This window comes from Echiichthys vipera (assembly GCF_963691815.1).
Source record: "Echiichthys vipera genome assembly, chromosome: X".
Lineage (NCBI taxonomy): Eukaryota > Metazoa > Chordata > Actinopteri > Perciformes > Trachinidae > Echiichthys > Echiichthys vipera.
Genome location: NC_139825.1, coordinates 42,618,822 through 42,638,102, shown reverse-complemented (window position 1 = coordinate 42,638,102; position 19,281 = coordinate 42,618,822). Strand labels below are relative to the sequence as shown.

Here is a 19,281-nt window from a genome sequence, read left to right as displayed (position 1 = left end):
GGTGCGTGCTAATGCTTAACACACTGTAATTATAGCGCGCAGTACAAGCTAGCCTTTGCATAATAGAGAATGAAGAGCAGGGGCACTGTGACCTGTCCTTGAGAAATGTATATGATTTCTAAAGTTTGAAAAGTTTGACTGCTCAGTTGTGTTGCATATTTACTGGTTGTCAGCTCCACACTGCTTCACTTTCACAAATTCACACCTTGGAGCGTTACAGGGACAGTCTTCCACGTTTGGCCAGCAGACCACTGCAATTGAGTCACTGAGTGTGAAATCCCTTGTTTATCATCCCTCCCATCCGTTTACTCCTAACTTCTTCTGCCACCGCCTTCCAAGAATGCTTGGCACTAATGCCTTAACAGTAAAACTGTTCATAAACAGCTTGATGTCTGTACTTCATCATTAGCAATCTTTCTAAAGCTATTCACACCAATTTTCTTTTTTTCCCAGCATCGGCCTCCTATGAAGAAAGTGCGGAAATCACTGGCCCTAGATAACGTGGACTGCCAGGTAACATTATAGTTTAAATGTGTTTTTAACCTGTCCTACGGAAACCCTAAAAGGTCATACATTACATACGTTTTATTTCCTCTGTTTCCCTCTAATGAGATACTTTTCCTCTGTTTTCTCATGATAATGAGATACTTTTCCTCTGTTTTCTCATGATAACGAGATAATTATTTTGAGATCTTGAGAAAACAAAAAGATTGTGTAGTTTACTAAATCATTGCAGGAAACATCATTCAGTGCAGCAGTGTCAGGATCACATCACAAAGCTCTTCCATCAAGGCCTGACACGTGAAGCAGCTTCTGCTATTACAGGAAATGTTCAGTGTGTGTAATCTAAGGAGACGGTTAGTAAGGCCACAGCTTTAGCGGAGGTGTGAGTGAGCCTGATGTCCTCATTAACGACATAGTTTGTTGCTGTTTCACTTAATTGTCAACAATATTATATTACAATCAGAATCAGAATCAGAAAACCTTTAATGTCCCGCAGACGGGGAAAGTCTTTTGTCACAGCAGCAACAGAATATGACAAAATAAGATAAAAAATGGCAAAAATAAGCAATAAAGTTACATTTAAAAAGGGAAGAAATAGAAATAGACATATATATACATATTCACATGATGTAGTGCAGTTGTTCTTGTTTTGTTTGTTTGTAAAAATGTGATATGGAGTGAATAAATATGATTAAATAAGTCCAAATAGTGCAAAAAGCAGAAGTGCCCATAGTACAGGCATATTGCACAGTGCAGGGTACAGGATGAGCTCAGTAGTCTATTGAAATAACAATAACAATAACACAAATACCAGTGCAGGGAGTTTTAACGTGTAACAAAAACATTACAGTGACAAAAATTGCATAATCAATTTACCAGTAACGCTATTTACCATTTACATCAGATACACGTATTGAACTTTGAAAAGATCATAGAAAAAAACAAGGGTTATAAACAGAAAGCGTTGTACACTTAAAATGATGGCACTAAGCAAGGGGCTAAATTAACTTTTATTCTAACATAAAGACTAAAGTTTCTTCTTTATACATTAATTAAGTAAAGAAATCATCTTAACATGCATCCCACATTAGAGGAGTTTTAGAAAATCGACATGTTAAAAATGTATGTATGTAGAATTTGGTCATGAATACTATATTGTAAATACGATATTCAGTGTTTTTGTTTTTAATATTACTCCCAACTGCATATTTTTTGGAGAAATAAAATTGACATGCTTAAATGCCCTCTTCAGAGGCAAGGACGCGCTATACTGTATGTTCATTCATCTTCAACCGCTTATCCCGGGGTCGGGGTCGGGGTCGCGGGGGGGCTGGAGCCGATCCCAGCTGACATCGGGTGTGAGGCGGGGTACACCCTGGACAGGACGCCAGTCTATCACAGGACACATAGAGACAAACAGAGACAGACAACCATTCACACCTACGGGTGATTTAGGGTAATCATTTAACCTAACACGTGCATGTCTTTGGATTGTGGGAGGAAACTGGAGCACCGGGAGAAAACCCACGCAGTGCCCTTTTTATTCCTTTTCGTCCCTGCCCTTCAAAAAGTCCGTGCACGCCACTGTCAGGCAGTCATGTAGGTATTTCCACAGGCTTTAGACTGTGTCACAGGTACAAGTGGTTTCTACATTTGTGCTGCATAGGTAAAAATCATCCATTTCAAATATTAACCTTGCTCCAATTAATTAATACAAGGGACAAACCTTATTTATTGTTTTAAAATGCACTTATTTATGTTGAGGGAAAATTGGAAATGTCAAGAATGTTGTTCTCTTGCAACAGAGACAAAGACTGAATGTATCCGACGTGTACTTAACAAAGAGCACTCCGGCTTTTATTTTGAAATCCTAAATAAACAGCCGGATATTCTACGTTTGGTGACAGCCTACTCTGAGACACCGGAAGCACTCGTCCGTTTTGGTGACGCTGCATTAGACTGCAAGACATGGACCGCTCTAGTGAGTGAATTAATTCATACATTTTGATTGAAATGTTAGATTTGTAAATTGTTCATCTTATTTATATTTTCAGTGTTGCTATGGTACCGTTAGTTCTAGAATGTAAGAAATGTAGCACAGCTCGCGCTTCCTAATTACGACAGCTAACTGTTAGCTCGCCTAGCAACGCAACCTCCACTTGCAATGAACGAGCGAGTGGAATTACAAGATGTATTTAATTGTAAAAAAAAAAGGGTTTTTTATGTTAACTTGTGTCCGCACTGTGTCCGCAGGGCTGCTCGGGTTGTTCCTCATCAGCCTGGCTCTTGCTGGAGCTCAGGCGCTCACACCAGCGCACTACCTTTCCCTGTCAGATGTGGCCCGACTGCAGAACCTCCTGAGCCAACAATTCACCGACCTGGACTCTGCGTACTACTCCGTTGTTGGTCTGACCAAGCTTGGAGCAACTGTTCCCGATCACGAGGTTAAAAAAAAACTCAGGAAATAAACGTTTAGTTATAATAAAAGGTTGAATATGGAGAATGAGCACAACACCGCCTCCAAGTGTATTAAGATCGTAGTCGTAGCAACAAAAAATAATTCCAGCAGTTTGGTTGCCAGGTTCGTTTCCGAGTGTGTCAAGCGATCAGTCCGCGCCATGTCAAGTGATGAATCATACAGTAACGACTAATTTTCATCCATTCATCTTCAATTGCTTGTTCCTAACCGGGTCGTGGGGAGGGACATCGGGTGTGAGGCGGGGTACACACTGGACAGGACGCCAGTCTATCGCAGGGCACATAGAGACAGAGACAGAGAGAGAGAGAGAGAGAGACAACCATTCGCACATACAGGCAATTTAGAGTCACCAATAAGTGCATGTCCTTGGACTGTGGGAGGAAGCCTGAGAACCTGGAGAAAACCCACGCAGACACGGGGAGAACATGCAAACTCCACACAGAAGAGCCCCAGCAGGGGTTCGAACCAGGAATCTTCTTGCTGTGAGGAGACAGTGCAAACCCCCGTTCCACCCTAACGACTAATTCCGACTAATCAATTAATTTAACCACGGTATTTAATATTAGCAAGTCTTCAACTGGAAGTATTTATTTGAGTGGTGTGTAATTAATTAGCTAGCTTTCAACTCAAAACGATTCCTTGTTTTTGTAACCTAACAACAGACAAACCTGGCAACCTGCTATTGGCTGGTACAATGTAAACAGAACGTGACAGAAAGTCTTTGTTAAACCCGCCAAAAAACATGTAAATATTAATTTAGACTCAATATATTTCTTTTATTGAAAAGTAATACTTTAATTCCGTACCCCTCAAAACGCCCTGTGGGTGTATTTTAAAAAAAAAAGATTCTACATATTCAACCTTTAATTTCTTAAAGACAGTTAAATTAAATGTTGATTCCCAATCTTCTTTGTGTTTTTGTTTTGTAGGGAGTATGCCAGTTTCTCAGATCCCAGCTGGACCCCACTAGTGTTGACTCTCTCTTCTTTGCCGCTGAGACCAGTCAAGCTATTTCAGGATGTGAGGTATGCTTGTTCCTGCCTTCTGTCTTGCTGCCATTACAGTTTCTTACCCCATGTTCCGTGCACTGCGGAATCTTCAGCCAAAGCCCCACTGTATAAAGGGGCAGCATCAGGACTCACATGTCAGTGTTTTCAAACTGATCATTTTACCTCTGCTTACTGTCTTACCATCCCAGTTTAGCTGTTGAGCACGACCACATAGCAGGCTGATATTGAAACAAAAATATTACAGGAAAAGCTGAACGTATTTAAATTACGTATTAAGTATTTTCTTAGTATTGTATTAATTTAGTAATTAATGATTCCTGTTTTTAATTTGGAGATTCCTTTGCATACCACCAGAGAGAGCTTAAGTACCACAGTTTGAGAGCCAGTGTACTAATGTGTTTAACGAGGAGCCAGTGCTCCACACTCCACACTTCATTTTTTGGAATTGATAGATGTAGTTGTGCAGGTCCATAGAGAAAAAGAGAAGATCTTCTCGTAACAAATCTCGATATTTGCTTGGGTTTTTGTATTCCACATCTTTGCTTCCTGGTTAAGATATTAAAAACATATTTCATATGATAACAGTGAGAATAAAATAATCATATAAATAATCGTATAAGATCATTTTGACTTGAACATTGACATAGCAAAGTGGATGATGCTGTACTATAATGCTAACCCCTAAGAACTAACTGATTATTAGAGGTTTTTCCATCCCTTCATAGATCCCTGTGTCCAATGAAACCCGTGACATCCTCCTGGCAGCAGTTAGTGAAGATTCAACCATGACTCAGATTCACAGGGCCGTGAGTGCACTCAGCTCTCTGGGGCTTCCTCTGGCTTCCCAGGAAGTTGTAGGTGCCTTGACGGGTCGCATCAACAAGGAAGACAACGTTATGGCGTAAGTGTTTGTTATGTGGGTTAGGGAGTGGATAAGCATTCTTGACTCTTTCAAGATGGGCCTGAAAATCTTTGTTCTCTTACACTTTGTGTCTTTGTGCTCCTGTCTTTAAACATGTTTTTAATCTTGTTGTACTCTGTAGCACTTTGAATTGCTTGTATTATCATTCTGTGGAGGGTCTGGGGCCAATTATCTGAAATGTTTGATTCAAAACAAACGTATGTTCTCTATGGACAGTATCACTTCAGCTCTGCAAACAGCAGCCCGCCTGTCCCAGCAGGCAGAACTTGGAGGAATACTGGAGGAAATTGAGGTGAGATCTTTAACTTCCACTAGGTGGTGCTGTGTCTCTTATGTTTTTACTTAGAGCAATACACACTGGACACTTGCACAGAGATATGTATTTGAAGTTTTAACACCTTTTTTTGCTTTCTTCCTCTCAGGATCTGACAGCTCGTTTGGATGATCTTGGTGGCATTTACCTCCAGTTTGAAGAAGGACTTGAGGCAACTGCCATGTTTGTGACTGCTGCTTATTCCCTGTCAGATCATGTGGACATGGAGCCCCCTCTGAAGGAGGTATGATTTCTGTCCCATCAGGTGTTTGCTTTCATCTGCTTGAGTCACTGAAACTGATGGAAGTCGTGTTCTCCCTTTAGGACCAGGTCATTCAGCTGGTGAACTCAATCTTCAGCAAGAAATCCTGGGACTCTCTGGCTGAGGCCTTCAGTGTGGCAAGTGCCGCCTCTGCTCTCTCCAACAACCGCTTCCACGTGCCGGTCATCGTCAGTGCTCTGGGCCCAGCCACAGTCTCCCACAGCCAGCCAACTCTGCAGGTACATATGTTTGATATTAACCTAACGACAGTGCTCTGTGTGTTTTTGTTTATCATCTCACAGTGATGCTGTTTCTCTGTCTAATCCATAGCTCCTTGTTACTGATGTCATGTCTCAACCTCTGGCCTCAGCCAACGTGCTGGTGGAGTCTGCGTACGCTGTGGCCTCCAAGAGCATCATTCTCAGCCAAGCACCTTTCACACTGAATGAGTATGTATCATTAGAGTCTGAGAGATAAGTGGTAGCTTTATAATATTGACCCAGCTTCCCCTCTACTTGAAAAGTTTCCCAAAAGCTGGAAGAACTATACACATGCAACCGTTATATCCTCATTGCTCAGCCTACAAAACTTTACTGATCTTCACAGAAATGCACAGAAATGTTTGAATGATAATGCAAATAATGTCACACAATGTGTAGCTCATTGACAGTATAGACTATGTTTAAGCTTATTCAGTTTCTTTTCAAGATGAACCTACTTTATTCATGTCGTTTACCCGGTGTTTTGAAGGCAATATTTCTACACATGTACTTGCTGGTTTTGGTCAAGGCCTATGGAAGGAGGCTAGGAAAAAAAAAAAACGTCTGACTCTTGGGGTATGACATATGAAACTGGAATTGCGCTGTTGGAGGGGTACAGCAGATGGCACTTGAAATAAAGTGATGGCTTCTGCTCCATTGCTCTTTGGTTTTACTCAGTCTGACAGAACTTTCAAATGGATGGCAAATATGTACATATATTTATTTCTCAAATTCAATATATTCCGACTCAAGCCGTCTGCGTACGCCTCAGTGAAATGAATCAGTCACCGCCATGATAGTGCGTCAGCTATAAAACCTCTCTGCATTTCCAGACCAGATTTTACAGTGCATTTGTCATACCCCAAAGCCCAGACATTTTCTTTCTTGTTTCCATAGCCTTGGTCTTGGTAGAACTTACTTATTAACTTATTGTTCTTTTTTTCTGACTTTCAGTGGCGTCTTTGAACTGAACTTCATGTCTAACCAGCCAGCAAGTGGATATTATCAGTTTACTGTTGCAGTGACTGGGGATACCCGGCTTGTTGCCAATCATGTTGAGGTGAGGTGGCTGTCAGAATTGCAGACATAACATTTAACTATATTGGAACGGAGTAGCCCATTTTAATAGTTACACGTTTTAAAAGATGTTTGGCTTTAATTGCCTTGGTCGAGAAAGTGCTGCAAATATAAATGTACTGTTGTATGATTGTAACAGGGCCTGACCAGTATGGGTTTGTAAGACTGATACAGATTTAAGGGGGGGTCCATTTACCATTGAAGAATATAGTGGTCGATCGAGTAAAATTTTTGAGTTGAAACAGTGCATGTGGATTTTGCTAAACAGTAGTGTATGTTCTTTATCAGTCAGTTGCTTAACATTTAAAGTTGTTCTCCATAAGAATTGAGATGCATTGTTACTCACTGTATCTGTGGCAGTAAGATGTAACTGCCTGTTCTTTCAGAGCCTCTATCTTGTCACGTTCACGGTCACTATGTGTGTTGACAATTCTTTTTATTTTTTGGCTCTTTTGTAAACTTTGGGCGCACTCACACTGTCCTTCCGCACCGCGCCCCGGGCTTTAGGGTACTTGTCCCAAATCCCTCTCCCCCCGCGCCCCAGGCCCGTTTGTACTCACACTACCTGGGCCTCGCGCAAATGCTTCTTGCTGTCCATACGTCATCACGCCGTAACAGGTCACACGCATTGATTCCTCTTTATGTTCCCCTCTTAAATCCACACACACACACACACACACACACACACACACACACACACACACACGTGTTCCTATTAGACTTCTGCCCCTACTACAAGCCTGACTCAGAAGTTGAGGTTCCCGATTTCTGATAACAAGTGAACGCAACATAACTGTTAGTGATGATCTGGGCCAGCAGACCAACCGCTGTCAGCAGCGTCACTAACATGGCGGATAAGTTATGGTTATCTATGGAGGGAATGTCGCCACAGACACAGATATTGAAATACTCCCACATAAGTGGGTCATATGATCAATCACAGTTGTTTTAACTCACTCTTTGATATATAGCACATCTTAAAATAAAATAAAAACATAGCTATATGACACCATTTCTAAATCAACCTAGCATTGTTTTTATGCTTTTTAAGTTCTGCAAAAAAAAGTTTCCTATTGGTGCATATTCGGCTGACCCATATATATATATATATATATATATATATATATATATATATCAGTCTGGCTCTAGATTGTTGGCTATGTTTGGGGATTGGTATGCTGCTCCTACCTAATGTAACTTCTAACTTGTGACTCTGTCCACCTGTAGCTTAAAGTGAAGGTGTCCACTGAGGTGGCTGTTACTAACATGGACCTTTCTGTGGTGGATAAGGACCAGAGCATTGGCACAAAGACCACCAGGTTGGGAAACAAGTTTGATGAGTGAATCCCCTTTTACTGACCCTTTCAGTAGCATGACAATAGAATACTTAATATGTTTCTTTTTTACATGAACCAGGGTGGACTATCCTTCTAAAGGCAAGAGCTCCTTCACAGCAGACAGCCATCAGAACTTTGCTATGTCATTCCAGCTGGTTGATGTCAACACTGGAGTGGAGCTTACCCCTCACCAGGTATGTAATCAGGGTGGGACATGACAACATGACCACTATAAGATTGGCCAAGATAATCATTATTTTCTCTTTCCCAGACCTTTGTCCGACTGCACAATCAGAAAACTGGCCAAGAGGTTGTGTTTGTGGCTGAACCCGACAGCAAGAATCTGTATAAGTTTGAGTTGGACACAGCAGAGCGGAAATCAGAGTTTGACTCCATGTCTGGTACCTATTCCCTGTACCTCATCGTTGGGGATGCTACCTTGGAGAACCCCATCTTGTGGAATGTGGTGAGTGTCTGTTCAGACGTGGTAGTGATAATGAGGATTGTTACCTGATGCAACAAGTACTCAACCAGTGAGACGTTCATCTTTGAGCTCTAAAGTTGAGTTGTAATCTTTTGAAAGGCTGATGTCGTTCTGAAGTTTGTGGATGAGGAGGCCCCGATGGCCATTCAGCCCAAGACTCTATATGTACCCAAACCAGAAATCCAGGTAATACTTACAAACTCACTATTTATATCATATTTACTCCTGATGATGGATCTGTCCAGCAGCTGAAAATCTCCTCTTGTCTCTGCAGCACTTATTCAGGGAACCAGAGAAGAAGCCTCCCACAGTGGTTTCCAATACCTTCACTGCACTCATCCTGTCTCCCTTCCTGCTTCTGCTCATCCTGGTAACTAACACAAACTCAAATGTTTCCCTGTTTGCTCAGTTTTATTTTAACTGTAGAGCAACTTACGTATGGAAATAATAAAATAAACCATTTGGTTATTTAAAGGCAGACCTAAAAATAAAACTACTTCCATTATTAATCAAAACCTTTTTAACATTGCTTTCAGCTAAGCTATTGTTTAATGTACAGTGGTCTAGTTTCTTTCCCCAGAAAAGCTCTTCAGTAGCAAGCCTTCATAAACGGTGAATGAGGCTCCAGTGCTGCATAATGCTAGTTTTAATTTAAAATCACAAAAGCTATGATGCTTTTTTTTCCCCTGGCATTTGCCATGTTGAGTAATAGTTATTGTTGCAGTAGATCAATGCATTGTGTTATGCGGTAAACAATTTTTCAGCCCCTTTGTCTGTAGCTCAGGGGATGAAAATCACATTGTCTTTTATTCCCCCTCGTCTGTAGTGGTTTAAGCTCGGAGCCAACATCTCCAACTTCAGCTTCTCTCCCAGCACCATTCTGTTCCATGTAGGACACGCAGGTTAGTCTCAGTCTTTGAAATTAAATGTTTATCACAGATCTGTTTGTTTTCCAGCCTCTTCATCTGCTATTGTTTAAGATGAGATGTGAATTGCTCTGACTGTGTGTGACATTGCACATCATCATATTTAATTTCAGCTGCATTATTATTCATGGATTTCCACACATGAAACATCGTCCAACCCCACTCACAATATCTCTAGAACATTAAGGCCGCACTCACACTTCGCTCAGATGATCTGTGCTGTGCTTTAGCGTGTTTGTCCCCCCCCCTCCCTCTCTCCCTGCGGCCCAGGCCCGCTTGCACTCACATTACTTGAAATGATCCAAGCCTCGGCTCGACTGCTACTTGCTTATAGACGTCACCACCTCCCCGGAGTTTTATTGTTGTCTTTATTGTCTCTGTTGTTGTTTTATGTTTTTGAACATTTAATCTGACCAAATCTGCTGTAAACAATCCATCTCCACATCAGACGACTGCAAACTGTCTGCGAACCTATTTAAATGTCTGTCGCGGGGAACAGCAGTATTTAAACATCAGGAACGTGTCAGTGCTCATGCTGGGTTATTTTGACTTTAGCACTTGGTCTGTGTAACATATGGTATTCGCCCAAAAATTGCCTAAAAAACTTTAAGTTGAAGTTTTAAGTTTTAAGTTAATGGGTATTAAAAAAACATAACTTAAAGGTGAAGATATATCTCTGGAAACTCATCCCTTTAGGGCATTCTCAATACATGTAAAGGTTGGGTTAGTTGCAATTTGTATCATATATTTCTGTAACAAACAGAATAAACAGCCTCTCTGTCTAATATATAAGTATAAGTATTTAATATATAAAATAAATATAAATAAGTATTTAATATATCTGCTGGCTAAATAGGTAGATTTTTCCAGACATGTCTTCTGAGCTCACTTAGCACATTTGACAGTTGAGTTGGTTTCTGCATATGAGGCAGTAAAGTAGCTCTCATCACACACACACACACACACTAGCCCCCTAGTACAAAAACATGTTTTGATCTCTAGAGCTAATTTCCCTGTTCGTGACTATGGGGATGCATTTTTATACAACTCATCCATTTAAATGATATTTGGGCTTAACTTTAGTTTAGCAACAGCCAGAGCCACCCACACTGAGCGTCACGATGGCTCAGACACCTGCTGTATGTGTGACGTGACAGAGATATATCCATGTTTTATCAATCAATTCAATTTAAATATACAGTTTAAAACTGCAATATGAAAATGTTGTGTTAATGAAAAAGTATCGGGAACCAATGACATGTAGCCCTTTTGTTTGGATGTTAATGTTTGACCCTACTCTGTTGTTTCATTTCAGCCATGCTGGGCCTGATGTACGTTTACTGGACTCACCTGAACATGTTTCAGACTCTGAAGTACCTGGCCATTATCGGCGGTGTGACTTTCCTCGCCGGGAACCGTATGCTGGCCCAGAAGGCAGTGAAGAGGTACGTCTCTTGATAGTGCCTGGCACAAATGGTTCCTAGAGAGTCCTGAGTACCAGAGAGAAAGCCTAGCCCCTTTTAAGATGACAAGGACTCGGGGGCTTTGAGACCTCTTGGTAGTTCTTATACTTAAACCTGAGGAAAAGTGCCTGTTCTATATCGTAGCTCCTCAGTGTGTCCCCGGTGGCTGATATCAGTGCCAGGCTCTCTGTCAGAAAGAGGGCTTGTGACTACTTGGATTAGTAGAGAAGCATGGCAGCAAGATATGCAAGAGGTGATCTAAGTGGGCAATTTCCTCCCCATCAGTATGTAGAGCCCTCGAAGGGTCAGAGGGAGCAGTTTGTAGCCTGTGTCTCTGACTCAAAACATCACTCTGTAATTGTTCACTTTTTACTTCTTGCTCTTATGACAGCCAATTTAACCCTTTTAAGCAAGTCAAATTGTGCAATTAAGGATTTCACAAATGTTATATTTCCAGTGAAGACTTTTTTTCCTTCTTTCCTGCTAGTCTCTGTTTCCTTTCAGCTGGTGCCTGTGTCTCTTTAACCGCTCTATCCACACCTCGCTGTCTCTGTACTCCCTTTTCAGGATTGCAGCAGAGCAAAGTAGTAGGTTGGCAAAGTATAGGAGCCTACGATAAAGCCCCCATTTGTAACAAATGAGTCGGCCGTGCTTCCAGGCTGAAGTAAGGGCATCCTCAGTGCATTTCCATAATGGCTGGCAGCGTGCATGGCTGTGTGGTGCTCAATCATTCTAACTCAGTGTCCACATGTACTTGCTGCCCTCCCCCTGGTTTGCCTCTCACTCATCCCACCATGATCGTTAACCATAACCATGCCAGCACTTTGCTATTTCCTCCATTGTGGTCAAACAGCCATGGTTCTGGTTGTGCCATTAATGTTTGAGTGACATGTTTTGTGTTCATGAGTCAGGGTCTGATTGTCCAGATCTCAGACATTTGTCGTGAGAATTTCTGTGTTCTTGCCAAAATACATTGTTTGTGGACATTCAGATGCATGATCCAGCCTTTTCGTACATCAGACATTAAATAAAGCCACAAAGGTTTTCATTCTTCTCATGATTGTTCTAACTAATGTTTGCTTTTTGTTTCTCTTCCACAGAATTGAGAAAAAATAAGAAGTAGAAGAAGAAAAAAATAAAAGAAGACACTGATGAAGCTCATTTTTGTTTCCAAGGATGCATCAAATCAGACTTTTAAACGTGGCTCGGCAGTTCAAGAATCCAATCAACAGTTTAAACATGCAGTTTGTCTGTATTGCCAAATGGAAGAAATCGGGAAATCATAGCATCTCCGAGGACAAGCGCTCACTGACAGATACTCTTACTGAGGGCTTTAAAGCTACTGATCATTGCACTTCATCTTCCTCTAAGATTTGTTTTCTTATTGTTCATCATGCCAGTGTTTTCTTAATGAGTTGGGATTTTTTGTGGTTTCTGTGGTTTTGGGTTTTTTTTTTTTTTGTACATTCCTCTTTTTCCACTCTATGCCCATTTCACCTTGAAACAGAAGCTGTAAGTCAACTTGTTTCAGCTAAACATTGCACTGATATGTTGATTATGCCAGTTTGTTTGCCTGTTTGGTGCATCAGATGTTTAAGAGGAGGAGCAGTCGCCCCCTATTTGATACAGTCAGCGTCCCCCTAGAAAAAAATGTTAATGAAATATGGGCAATTTGATGAAGTGGTGTTTTGTAATGAAGACGAGGAAATAAAGAATTTGAGGTGAAGCTTAGTTTCTTTCTTTTTTTAGTAACAGGACAACAGGAACCCAGTCCATTTATTTCACTGCATTTTGAGATGTTGCAATCTAATTGTTGGCCCACTAGAGGAGGCACTAATCCGATTCTTTACTCTAATGAAAAGATCAATAACAGTAATCACTTTATATTTAGTCTTGTAAGTATGGAATTCCCTCTGTGTTTCCCTTAAAGTGTGTCGTTGCTCAGCTTCTTTGAAATGACCATTGCTGAGACCTTGGTTTGGCTCAGCCCGACTGCTGAAGCCTCGTACCTTTAGTTTAACTTGGGGACAAAACAAAAATGCCAGTATGGAGTAGCCCTTCCCCTTCTCATCGTGGCTAGAAGTTGAAGGTGTGAAGACTGAAACTAAATAACAACTCACAGTGTAACAGCAATATGTAGAAGAGTTATAATGTCAGCAATGCCTGTTGCTGTTATGCAGAAACATGTATGTAGTTTAATGTTGGCCTCACCTGACTGTAGCAGCAAAGGGGGGTATTTTACACACCCTACATTCCAGTACTCGTACTACCATGTTATTTAGCATGCTGGAAAAAATATTTAGTTTGTCCCAATAAATAGTATATTAAATGCAGTAGACCAGAAACATCATGTCCTTTTACATCCGATCGGACTGTATGACAGTATGCAAGCCAGCACACTATTCTGGCTATTTTGACCCACAATCCTTTGCATATATGAGCTCAAAACGCAACAATGCCTGTGGTAAAGTAGGGGACATGCAACCCTAAAAGCAATGGTTACAATCTTTCATAAAAAAGAAAGAAGAAGTAGTGATTTTCCAACTAAATAAACTCGGCAACAGCTGCTCTAACACAGCTGCAAATTAGAGAGAATAACTCAAAAGGCCAAAATCTAGACCGTCAGCTAGTATTCGGGTATTAGGGCCACTGTATAAGGTAAAAAGGTTGCTTAAAGTCATATTATTAGGTTATTAGATTTTTATATTTTTGTTTACCTGTTGTTTTTTCCCTTACATAAATACATTTCCATCATAAATTGCACAAAAATCCATCTGAATTCAGGGAATTAAGTGTTTGAGGCACAAACTTCTCTGGGAGTGGAGTACCAGACTGGACTACCAGATCCCCTGCTTAATATGTGTGTGCCCTCCAGTGTTAAAAGTAAACCTGCACCCTTGGAAGAAGCAGTATTTCCAAAGCTACTGCATGCAATTTATGCATTTTTTATGGGAAGCTGCTGTAAAGTAAAAGAAATGATGTGATTTGGAGCTCAGCCATTAAAACTCCACATTTCGCCTACTAGTAGACTTTTGTCACAGCATACATTTTGAAGTTTCACAGCAAGAGAGGTTTAAAGAGACAGGCGCTAAAACTGAGCATTTAGGGGCCATCTATACGAACGCAGATATTTATGAAACCGTGTGTTTCTGGAGATGATCCATTGCCGTTCTAGCCAGCCTCTTGTTTTGTTCATCTTGCAAAGCTGGAGCTGCTGCGCCAGGCTACTGTGAAGTGTGACCGCCTGTGAGTGTGAGTGTGAGTGACGGGGGGAGAAGCTCCGCAGCTGCCGCTGCTCGTTGGGGAAAGAAACCGCAGAGTGACAGAACAGAGTCGCCAAACACAACGCTAGTTGTTCTAACAAAGACAAAGTCTCCGGATCAGTTCAGAACCAGGGAATGAAAAACTTGGAAAATGCTCCGCTGGATGTTTATTCTTCAAGATCGCTGATTTACTCATTTAGCTGTCAATCAAAAAAGGATTCCCCCTCAGACAGCTCATCCAATCATCATGCAGAAGCCGAGCGTCCAGGCCAGCCCACTGTCCCATAGACCCCCAGAGACGCTGAGCGTCTGATTGGCGGGACAGAGCCCAGCATTTATTCAATGACCGTCTAGTTTTGCTGTAGGAACAACCATAGACTGTATTAAAAATGGACGTAGCGCCTCCGCCAGGGCCTGTTCTCTCAACTTGATCCAGTCATATTCACCTCTGGGAGCCGCCATCTTGTCAGACTTTGACTCCTCCTCATTTCTTCTTACCAAAAAAGGACATTGATGTGACATTGGGGGGAGGGAGATATGGCCGTCTGGGTGACGTTTACAGAATTAGCCACATTAGCTCACATTAGCTCCACCGCCCAGGAGCTAGGCTAACAGTCCACGTTACTAGATAAACAGGAGTCCTGTGTCTCCAGCGGAGATTACACCTGCTCTGGGAGCGTTTATGATCAATGATTTAAACTGATATTCAACTCAGTACTATGCCCATAGACTGTAAAACACTGACCCTCATGGCCCGAATCCTCCCACTGCTCCAGATTAGCATCTAGTGTCTGTGTCACAGATAGCAGGCCGTACTGCAAGTCATGGTGCAAGTGCAACTATTTAATTAGCATAACAGAGCTAACGTTAACACGGTGTGTTCCTAAACCATCTGTTGGTACAGTTGATCAAAGAGCAAACCATCTTGTCACTTATAGTAACACCACCACACCAATGACCACAGTCCAGGTCGAGATGACGGAGTTAGCATGTTTATGATGCTAATCCTGACAACTAGCTTCTGGGGCGAAGTGATGGCCAGAGGCTAGCTGTCACTCAAGAGGCCACGCCCCTAATTATTCATAAACTTTAACCTCCAATAAAAAGAAAAACTAGCCTGTTACAAAAATATTCACCCTCCTAAGTGTTGTCATGGAGATATGACCTAAACATACAGACTAGACTAAATAGGTTTAATTATGCTGTGAAAACGGCCTGTTTAACATGGGGGTCAATGAGAAACTGCTCTAATGTGCAAACTACTCCTACTGGACACTCGGAGAACTGCAGTTTTTGGCACTTCCTGATTGAATCAACCAGGAAGTCGCTGTGGCAGGGGCTTGGGAACAACCTGCTTCCCCATTGAAGTCAGTAGGAGCTGAGCGTACGACTGTGTAAAGCGCTGTGGAGCTGTGTAGTTCAATGAGAAGGAAGTTGTGCTGGTTACCTGTGATAAGGAGCTGATTCTGAACAAAAGATGAAGCTTTCTAGCGCGTATTTAGTCATAAAATGTACACAGCAGTACATATTTCACCACTTTTTTTTCTCTTGGTGACATTTTAGGGCTGAGCTTCCCTTGAAGTCTTAGAGCAATCACCACTGATGTATGTGCTTTTCCCCTCCGCCTAGTTCAGCTTGACCACCACATGATGAGCCTTGACTCTTAAAAAAAGACACTGTTGTTCAAGATTTTATTAATACCTTATTAGAATTTCAGGAGCCACTTAAATAAATGTTACATCCTAGTATTTCTGTTAAAGCAAGAGAGCACACAGCGTAAAGTCCCTCGGTGGTATTGTTGCAGTCATGAGCTGGGCTGTAGCTTTTCTTCACAGCTTTAATGGGAATTTAAAAAATGACAATATCACTTCCAACTTTAAAGAACAGGCTGGAGGAAGTGTAAGAAAACAAGCAGTGATGAAAAGTGACAGGAGGTTTTACTAGCAGCCCACTAATCTCAACTCAGCAATCTGTAAAGAGGAAAAAGACTCAGGTTAGTGAAAGACTGACATGTCGTGATGCTTTTATTAGAGCTCAGGGTTAGGAGGCTTGAATGCATTCACCTGGGTCTCATGACATTTCCATGCACTCTTCTGAATCTCTGGTTGCTCTGGATGGATGTTAGATCTTCTTTATAGGTCCCTTCATAGATGTCTGACTGGCGTTTCACGTAGCTCTCACTTTCAGCCCTGAGGAAAAAACATCAACAAATCCTGTTTCATTGCTCAGTTCTGTGGACAGACCGAAGTGACATCTTCCTCTTGTGCTCCCTTACCCCAGTCGTTTGCCCATGATTGTCTGAAGGAACTTCCTGGCAGAGATTTGACCCAGGACTTTCCTGTAACTGTTTGTAAAGATGGCATCCGCGTGGCGTCCTGAGCTAAAATAAGCAAGAGGACAGTACATCAGTTCAGGTATTACACATCAGTATTCTTGAATAGCTTTCAGGAAAAAAAAATAATTGTAGTGCAGGGATGCAGTAACACAATAGGTAGGGTAGGGTGTAAACATTACTTAAAAGCACATATCTTAACCAGCCATACAGATATAGTTTGGGTTTTATTCACCTAGATTTTGAGATAGCCTGTTAACGGTGCGGTTGCTATGCATTGAGATGTATCGGTCTCTTCTCTCTCTCACGCGGTTCTCAAACAGGGAGCTCCAGGGGCTTCACAGAAACATTGTTCGTTTTCAATATTTCAGAATTGAATCCAATGTGAGTAAGAGTCATAAGAGTGACTATTCTCATCATAGCTTTCCTTTCCTCCACAGTTTTCTCCTCGACTGTATTTTACATCTGTAGAATCCTGGTCTGATTATCAAACAATCAAAATGTTTTCAGATGAAGGTCTATGAAGCCAAACCTCTTCAAAAGTGAATCTTTGCCTGTACGTGTATCATTTTTAGGGGTCTTTGAAACGAGGAATGTGAGTAAACCCACCCTTTAAACCGTGTTTGAGCTCAGCCTCTCAGTCAATACGAACAAACTGACCGTAACTCGGCTTGATCCCTGGGAGGACCTGTGTCTTCTTCCAGCTGCGCTCCTGGATGTTTTCTAGAAGATGTCATCAGGATGGATTCATCCCTCTGGCCGAACCTGAGGAATATCCTCATTAACTAAATAACATTGCATTAAAATATCTCCACCCATATTACTACTTATTATTATCATTATGATTTGTAAATGTAGTCACATTTCTACCCGGAACAGAAGCTGATTTAATTATAACACAGAGTTTCGATGGTGAAGAAGGATTTTAGACTATGGGAACATATCCTCAATATTACTGCAGTGCTCTTGTAAAGTAATATATTCTGCTGCTTTGGCATAGGCCACTGTGATTATAATGCTGTGTGAATGCAACATGACTAATCCAGACATCTTCTTGACCTTTTTTTAGCATAACAAGTGCAGAGGGCAGCGCTGTGACATGCAAAGGAAAAGTGTAAAACATATGCTTTGTGCATGGATATGGTATTTCGTTGAGCCTTGAAATTGTGATCAAGTAAGTCTATTAACCTTAAAAGAGCATTCTTCTTTTAAATGTTAAGATGTTTTCCATTTCACTTGGTGGAGCTTTCTAACCAAATCAGCTTTTCTCTGAAGCTTTAAATGAAAAAGAGAATATGTGGAGTGTATTTTGTTATTTAAAAACAACCTTTTATTCAGAGTAAAAACCTTCAACCACTCTGTAGTATTTCTGCTGCCAGCGACAGGCATGACCAAATCTGAACAGCTGAGTTTACCATTCATAAAAGATTTTTAATAACTTTAAAACACAAACACGCACACACAGAAAATAGTAATGACAATGAACACAATGTGAAGAATTTCAGTAAATGTGTCAGGACTTACCTAAAGGATGGGTAGAGTGGGGAGCCTGATAAAGACATGACCAGGCAACAAAACAGCAGCAGTGCAGCTTTCTCCATCCTCACAGCGAGTCCTGGAGAAGAATGGACAGCCAGAATAAATGACAGGAGTAGAAATTACATTAGAAAAAAAAATGCTGAAACCACAGTTTCCCTCATCCCCCCCCTTCACCCCTCTGCAGGAGGCACTAAAGTTGCAGCGGGCAGAGATGATGGAAAACATCAACATTTAATCTAAAAATGTTGAATATGTTTGTGAAAACACAGACATTAATATACACATTACATTCACACATGTGGTGGATGAGTTACCAAGATATTTCTGAGCGTCCCTGCAGTTCCCCTTTATTTGGTGTTCTCCACTCGCATCATCTCTCACTGGCAGGAAAGGCTGGACAAAAGCAACACTGGACTGTGTTCAAGCCCTGCATGCGTGGTCAGTTTATACTGAACCTGTGGCTTCCAGTCACTCCCACATCACACATGATCTCTCTCTCCCTCTCTCTCTCTCTCTCTCTCTCTCTCTCTCTCTCTCTCTCTCTCTCTCTCTCTCTCTCTCTCTCTCTCTCTCTCTCTCTCTCTGAGCACGCTGTCTCTTTCTTTTTTTCCTCTCCTTTCTCAGATTAAAGTAGAAACCACAGAGTTTATGCTGTGGTATAATTCAGAATGTAGGGGAAAATGACAACAATTGGTTACTGTGTACAGTAATGAAAGAAAAACGAATTGTTGCAAACAAATAATTTTAAACTAATAAAAAACATATATAGGATGAAATGGTTCATAGTCTCATGGTCATTCTGACAGACATTACATTAAGAAGAAGAAGAAGAATTACTTTATTTATCCCGCAACAGGGAAAATTCATATTTTCACTCTTATTATTAATCATGTTACACACACAGGCCTGAAATACACACACATGCACAAACAGGACCTATACATGCAATTAAGGAGAGATGTTAGAGCGAGGGGGCTGCCAGTGACCGGCGCCCAGACCACTTCGGGGGTTCGGTGCCTTGCTCAACAGCACCTCGGCAGTGCCCAGGAGATGAACTGGCACCTCTCCAGCCACCGGTCCATGCTCCATTCATGGTCCACACAGGGACTT

The 19,281-nt window shown here is 41.4% G+C and overlaps 2 protein-coding genes across 3 annotated transcripts; one reads left to right on the top strand and one right to left on the bottom strand.

Annotated features, from left to right (window-relative positions):
* The first annotated feature begins 2,426 nt into the window (after window positions 1-2,426).
* rpn2 (ribophorin II) lies at window positions 2,427-12,755 on the top strand. 2 transcript variants are annotated; one of them, XM_083939767.1, is made up of 18 exons: window positions 2,427-2,485; window positions 2,758-2,948; window positions 3,913-4,008; window positions 4,719-4,894; window positions 5,132-5,207; window positions 5,338-5,472; window positions 5,553-5,729; window positions 5,821-5,939; window positions 6,705-6,810; window positions 8,055-8,146; window positions 8,244-8,358; window positions 8,436-8,630; window positions 8,748-8,834; window positions 8,923-9,018; window positions 9,475-9,550; window positions 10,890-11,019; window positions 11,605-11,701; window positions 12,138-12,755. In XM_083939767.1, exons 1-17 carry the CDS (start codon window positions 2,473-2,475, stop codon window positions 11,654-11,656), a joined length of 1,932 nt encoding a protein of 643 aa, XP_083795893.1. In that variant the 5' UTR covers window positions 2,427-2,472; the 3' UTR covers window positions 11,657-11,701; window positions 12,138-12,755. The 2 variants fall into 2 exon arrangements, with proteins under 2 accessions (XP_083795893.1, XP_083795894.1); XM_083939768.1 differs by lacking the exon at window positions 11,605-11,701.
* Window positions 12,756-16,257: 3,502 nt separating this feature from the next.
* On the bottom strand, window positions 16,258-18,257 carry ghrh (growth hormone releasing hormone; the record flags this gene model as incomplete). The annotated part of the gene is made up of 5 exons (XM_083939635.1): window positions 18,157-18,257; window positions 17,293-17,397; window positions 16,576-16,680; window positions 16,364-16,489; window positions 16,258-16,270 (listed from the first exon to the last, which is right to left on the bottom strand). The coding sequence occupies exons 1-5, from the start codon at window positions 18,231-18,233 to the stop codon at window positions 16,258-16,260; spliced, it is 426 nt and encodes a 141-aa protein (XP_083795761.1). The 5' UTR covers window positions 18,234-18,257.
* Window positions 18,258-19,281: the final 1,024 nt, after the last annotated feature.

Coding starts and splice junctions, on each gene's coding strand:
- rpn2 (XM_083939767.1), top strand. Junction 5,730..5,820: donor ACAGCCAGCCAACTCTGCAG/GTACATATGTTT, acceptor TCTAATCCATAG/CTCCTTGTTACTGATGTCAT. Junction 8,835..8,922: donor TACCCAAACCAGAAATCCAG/GTAATACTTACA, acceptor TTGTCTCTGCAG/CACTTATTCAGGGAACCAGA.